At 41.9% G+C, this 6000-nt stretch overlaps 2 protein-coding genes across 2 annotated transcripts in view; both read left to right on the top strand.

Annotated features, from left to right (window-relative positions):
• The window catches only part of cratb (carnitine O-acetyltransferase b), a 5437-nt gene extending 4916 nt beyond the window's left edge, over positions 1–521 (top strand). Inside the window, exon 15 of the mRNA XM_068332365.1 lies at positions 1–521. This exon is cut by the window's left edge and continues 87 nt beyond it. Coding sequence (XP_068188466.1) covers positions 1–117 — 117 coding nt within the window. The 3' untranslated portion in view covers positions 118–521.
• Positions 522–1409: 888 nt separating this feature from the next.
• ppt2b (palmitoyl-protein thioesterase 2b) lies at positions 1410–5820 on the top strand. The gene is made up of 8 exons (XM_068332779.1): positions 1410–1749; positions 1892–2045; positions 2599–2694; positions 2775–2882; positions 2954–3037; positions 3270–3354; positions 3565–3619; positions 4016–5820. Exons 1-8 carry the CDS (start codon positions 1588–1590, stop codon positions 4157–4159), a joined length of 888 nt encoding a protein of 295 aa, XP_068188880.1. The 5' UTR covers positions 1410–1587; the 3' UTR covers positions 4160–5820.
• The last annotated feature ends 180 nt before the right edge of the window (positions 5821–6000 follow it).

Here is a 6000-nt window from a genome sequence, read left to right as displayed (position 1 = left end):
GTCCACTTCTCCATCACCGCCTTCAACTGCTGCGAGGAGACGCACGCCGAGACGCTCGCCGTCACCCTGAGGGACACCTTGTGTCAGCTCCAGGAGCTGCTGCAGCCCACCGTGTAGGGCCGCTTGTTATACGTGTCCATGGGGACGGGGGGGTTCTCTTTGTGCATGCGTCAAGGGGGGGTTATCGATGACTGGGGTGCGTTTGATTTTTTTTTAAAGAATGTTTTGCCAGAAGCGTGAATAAATCTTTTCGTTTAGTTTTCTAGCGCCAGCATCTAATGCTTCCACGCCGCCGCTTAAAGCCGGCGTGACACTCCGGTATGGGGAACCAGCATCAAGACGTGTGTTCGACACGTTGGCACTCCGTTCACCAGCTTTAAGGCGAGCAGCAGATTTCTGCGATGCTTTTATTCTGAAGCTTTGACCCGACGCCAGACTGTTTGTTTCTGTATTATGAGAGGATTTTCTTGTTGGTGTGTTTTTCTCTCCATCTGTACGACTGATATAAATAAAGTTTGTTACATGAATCCCCGTTTCAAGTTTGTTTTTTGAGGCTTAAGATATTCTCAGCTTTGATGCTTTTATTCAACCGATTCCAAATGATCCCACATCTTTAAAGTGATGATTGAAAAAAAAAAATCATGCCTTGTGACCATAACCTTTCTTCCTGTCTGCTATTTGAAAAAACAAACAAACTGACCGATAGGTGGGGGTGATCCGATCATTTCTTGGAGAAATGTACTCGATCTGAAGCTAATTTGAAGCTGAAAATGTCTGAAAGCAGTCAAATCAAGTAGAAGCTTGTCAATCTTGAGTGGAACAATTAAGAGGGTAGTTTTCAATTTAACATTGCATGTCTAAAAATAGAAAAAAGACTTTACCTGTTTATAATTAATTACATAATTGCATTAATGACAATTTACGACACAATTCATTACAATTTATTATGAAATAATTTTACACGTTAAAATTATGATTTTAAATCGAAATTATAAAATTATTTGTAACAACATTTTATGACACAATAATTGATTGTGTTATAGAATAATTTATTAAACAATTTATTGCATTTTAATATAATTTATTACATAATTTATTACATAATTGAATTATAGTGTATAATTTATTACACAATAATGTATATTATGGTATAATTTATTACATAATTTATTTTATTATAATAGTATAATTTATTAGATTATAATTTATCACATAATTTTATTATGATGTATTACATTACAGTAAAATAACAGCTGAATAAACAACTAATAACTCGCTGCTTCCTGCGTGGGTGAAAAAAAAAGAGGGCGTTATTATTGTAAGCTGATGATTGGACTAGAAGTAGCCGGAAATGACGTTAAATGTATCCCCATTGGTTTAAACTTGAAACCGGAAGCGAGCGACGGAAACTACGGCAGCTGCTCGGTGTTAATAACAATAAACACGGTGTGCAGCGGGTTACGTAAGGGACGCGACCCAACGGACAGAAATGGGACTGAAGCAGGAAACGCAGCGTTAACCGAACTCATGTGTTCATTTTAACGTCTTTTAGGTTTTTAAATTAATTTCAATTTGTTCTTGTCGACCATGTCCACACCGGTGAGGAGCAGCGGAGCCTGCTGGCTCCTCTACCCGCTCCTCGGTGCCTGCCTCTGGGCTGCGGCGTTCGGCTACAAGCCGGTGGTCATCGTTCACGGTTTGTTCGACTCTTCGGGGGATTTTAAGAACCTACAGCGGTTCATAAACGAGGTGAGTGTCCGGAACGCGTCTGTACGGGCTGTGGAGCTCAAAATCCTCACAGACATCTGAATGTACAGGTTTGTGTGTGCGTGTGTGTGTGTGTGTGTTTGCGTGTCGTTCCTTATGGGGACCTGAACCCATCTCTATGCAGTCTCATCCTGGGACCAACGTGACGGTGATCGACCTGTTCGACAGGAGCGCCAGCCTGGAGCCCATGTGGAAGCAGGTGGAGGGCTTCAAGGCAGCCATCTACCCCATCATGCAGAACGCCGCCGACGGCGTTCACTTCATCTGCTACTCTCAGGGTCGGTGAATTTATCGCTGGGGGTTGTGTTTAAGGCTCAGGCGGGAGGTCAGCAAACAAGGAACTCTGATATCACCGCTGCTGTGGGGAATTTCAAGTTTTATTATTTCTGTCACGTATTTTCTCCTCGCTGATAAGACACTGAAACTCAAACATAACATGCAATATAATAACGAGAAGCCGTTTTTACTGAGTTTACATTTTTTGCAGCGTGGAGCTGAAACAATTTGCTGACATTGCTGTATTTTCCGCACTATCAGGCGCGCTTGATTATAAGGTGCCCTATCAGTTTTTGAGAAAATGAAAGGCCTTTAAGTGCGCCTTAAAGTGCGGAAAATACTGTAATCGGTGACAATTTTGACAATTGTGAAAAATCATAGCTTCTAAAATCTGAATTATTTGTGTGATTGACTTCTGTTTCTTGTCTTTCAAACATTGGCACCTCACCGACTGAAGGGTGAATCCCATTTGCGTCCGTTTCTTCTTCTTCAGTGGTCGTTTGTGTCGGAATTGAGTCGTTAAAATGCTTGACGGGACTATTTTTTTGTCCGCAGGCGGGCTGGTCTGCAGAGGAATCGTCTCCACGCTGTCGGATCACAACGTTCACTCCTTCATCTCCCTGTCGTCGCCTCAGGCCGGCCAGTATGGAGGTGAGGCTCAGCGGCGCCGCGACGAGCTGTGAACCCCGATGCATCCGGCTGAACCCCGTTTCTCTCCTGCTTCCTCCCAGACACCGACTACCTGAAGTACCTTTTCCCTCAGTTTGTCAAATCCAACCTCTACCACCTCTGCTACACCGCCTTCGGTCAGAGGGTTTCCATCTGCAACTACTGGAACGGTGAGACTCCTCCACTGGTAACGACCTGAACGCGTTCTGGGAGCCGTGTCTGACCCCTGTCCCCTCCCCAGACCCCCACCACAGAGACCTATACTTGAACAACAGTGACTATCTGGCTCTACTCAACAGCGAGAGGATCAATCCAAATTCATCAGGTCAGCACATTCCTCCCGGGTCAAACCGACCCGTATCGACTGTGTGTGTGACCCGCAGTAGGTCTGTGATCATGTGATCACCAGTTCTAAAGTCACGACTCCACAAGAATTTATAATAGTCAATCTGTTTCCTGTTTCGATTTGAGGTCATCAGAAATAAAATCATGTGAAGTTTATTTAAGTCGGACTTTGTTCAGCAGCTGGTTTGAACAGGTTTGTGTCTCCATCCCAGAGTGGAAGAAGAACTTCCTGAAGATTAACAAGCTGGTTCTGGTTGGAGGACCGGACGACGGCGTCATCACGCCCTGGCAGTCCAGGTGAGTTCAGGAGCACCTCGTAAAAGTCAGCACTGACTTCCTGCAAAAAAAAAAAATCCAAAAAGGTTTCTCCTTTATATCCATGGTTGTATTTTTATTTATTTTAATGATTTTAAAATATTTTTTATATAGTTTTTAGTTTTTTTCATGCATTACTTGACCTTTGCTCACTTGTTTAATCTTTATTTCTCTGTTTCTCTGGTTTTACAGCCAGTTTGGATTTTATGACGACAATGAGACTGTTGTGGAGATGCAGAACCAAGATGTGGGTGAAAAATCACACACACACACACACACACACACACACACACACACAAGACGCTGTTAAATGTTAAGTTCTTCAAACGCCGTTTTGTCCTCTGGAGTCATAAACTCACGTACAGCTATCAGTCGGGGCGCGAGCACAGGGAGCGGTTGCTATGGAAACAATACACCGTCTGTGAGCTGGCAGGACTTCAGGAACGTTTCCAGTTCCAACTGGTTTGGTTGTGAATCTTCAGACGGAACTGATGTATAAATAAAAGTTTTTCCATCTTTCCTCGACATCAGGAACGATTCAAGCTGCGTTTTATTGTTTAGTTTTATGTGTTTTTGTTCTATGTGTGTAAAACTGATCCTCAGCCCCGCTCTTCCTCTTCTTCCTCTTCCTCCTCCCTTCCAGTTGTATTTGAGTGACGTCTTCGGCCTGAAGACGCTGGCGGCTCGCGGCGATCTGATCATCTGCTCCGTTCCCGGGGTGGAACACGTGTTCTGGCACTCCAACGAGACAGTTTTCCACACATGCATGGAGAAGTGGCTGGTGTAAACACACAAACAAACTCTTCCAGCACACACAGATACACAAATCAGTTTTACACGTTGAATTCATCCACTTTTGATGAAACTACTGTAGATTTATTCCAAACTTCTATGGGTTTAATCTCATTTTCTAGATTACAGCATTCAGAGGTGCGTTCACAGTCAAACGTACTGCCAGCGTTTGTTTGTCCTTGGACTTCCTGTGGGCGGGGCTTGTGTTTGAGCTTTTTCTGCTCATTCCAGTGACTACAAGATAGTTTTTAGAGAAAAGCGTTGACGGTTTGGAAACTGGTTCTTTCTCTTGGAGGAATCATAAGAAGATCGCTAACACTAAGGCTAGCAGCTAGTTAGCCTAACATATCAGAACGCTGGACAGCTAGCCGAGCTCAAAGGGAATAAATCCACCCGTCTGCGCTGTAAAATTCAGAGTTCAACACTTCAGATGTTTATAACAAAACAAGTGTGGAAGTTTATCCAAATATCAGATGCACAAACCTCAAACTGTCAGGAGCGACAAGAATAAAAGGTTTGAATAAACTCTGGAACTACTGTTAAAATCTGACATCGAAGGAGCATTTCAGCAACTTAGCACGATGCTAATGTAAAACTGAAGAAGGGACGAAACAGGAAGGGATCAAAAATCAGCGTAAGAGAGGCTGAAATACCTTTATTTTTAATAATTTAACTTCATTTTTGGTCTCAGGTTTGAATCAAACCCCTGGAAGCAGCTGATCTTGTGTAAAACTTGGTGAAATGCTCCTTTAATGTCGATGAAATTGAGATTTTTGTCCCCTTTGAAGCACAAAGAACCCTAACGTACAGTATTTATCCGTGTGTGTGTGTGTGTGTGTGTGTGTGTGTGTGTGTGTGTGTGTGTGTGTGTGTGTGTGTGTGTGTGTGTGTGTGTGTGTGTGTGTGTGTGTTCATGCATACCTCAAACACAAAACACTCTAGTGCCTGAGCGACTCATCCCGTCTGATGATGCAGTAATTTGTACGTTTTAATCATTTTAACCTGTTTTAATGTGATCGTCTGATTTGAAGGTTGTTTTTTTGTCAGTAGATCGAGCCTTAAACGTGTTTCCTTGTTTTACGTCCCAAACCAAAGTGCTGCCGTCGTCCGTCTTTAGCAACGGAGGTCAAACGGATGGAGGGATGGAGGCTGGCGAAAGGGGCGGAGCTTCCCTCCCAGTGCTTTTAGATACCTCAGGCGTCAGAGCGACCGTCCTGTTGGGTTCTACCCCAACCGTCGTTCTAACAGTGGATGCTTTCAAAAAGGACAATTTAAAAAGCTAAAGTGAAAAAAATAAGAAGTGATTTTTTTTTTCCACAAGAAGAGAAGGGAAATGATACCAATATGAGGAATTATGCTATTTTAAAGCTTTTAAATTTGAAGTACTGTCGCTGATATTGTTGAATCCTGTTTAATGTTTCTTGTGCAAATTAATTGATCTGACTGCGTAGAAGAAGAAAATAACTATATGTTATGATGTAATTTAGGGGATGTCTTGAGTTTTTTGTGCTTTATAAACAACAGATATGGTTATGGACAATTTTTAAAAACTCAACTGAAGTGACTATTTTGACACGATTGTACAATTTTTACGAAATTTCATTTGCCAATAAAAATGTGTCAAATGTTGTCAGCACAATAAAAGTTTTAAATATCTACTCTTGCAATCTATTTGTCCAGTCGGTACAGGAAACATCTATACAAATAAAACACTCAAATGTAGCATTCTAATTTGCTGTATATGCATGTATTATTTACTTAATTTTAATTATGTTAAAAACAGTTTATCTCTTTTTCTTAATATACCGTAAATGAGGCTAAATAGGGTTTAATTTT

This window comes from Antennarius striatus, chromosome 14 (genome assembly GCF_040054535.1).
Source record: "Antennarius striatus isolate MH-2024 chromosome 14, ASM4005453v1, whole genome shotgun sequence".
NCBI classification, from domain to species: Eukaryota; Metazoa; Chordata; class Actinopteri; order Lophiiformes; family Antennariidae; genus Antennarius; species Antennarius striatus.
This window is presented reverse-complemented; position numbering and strand designations above follow the sequence as displayed.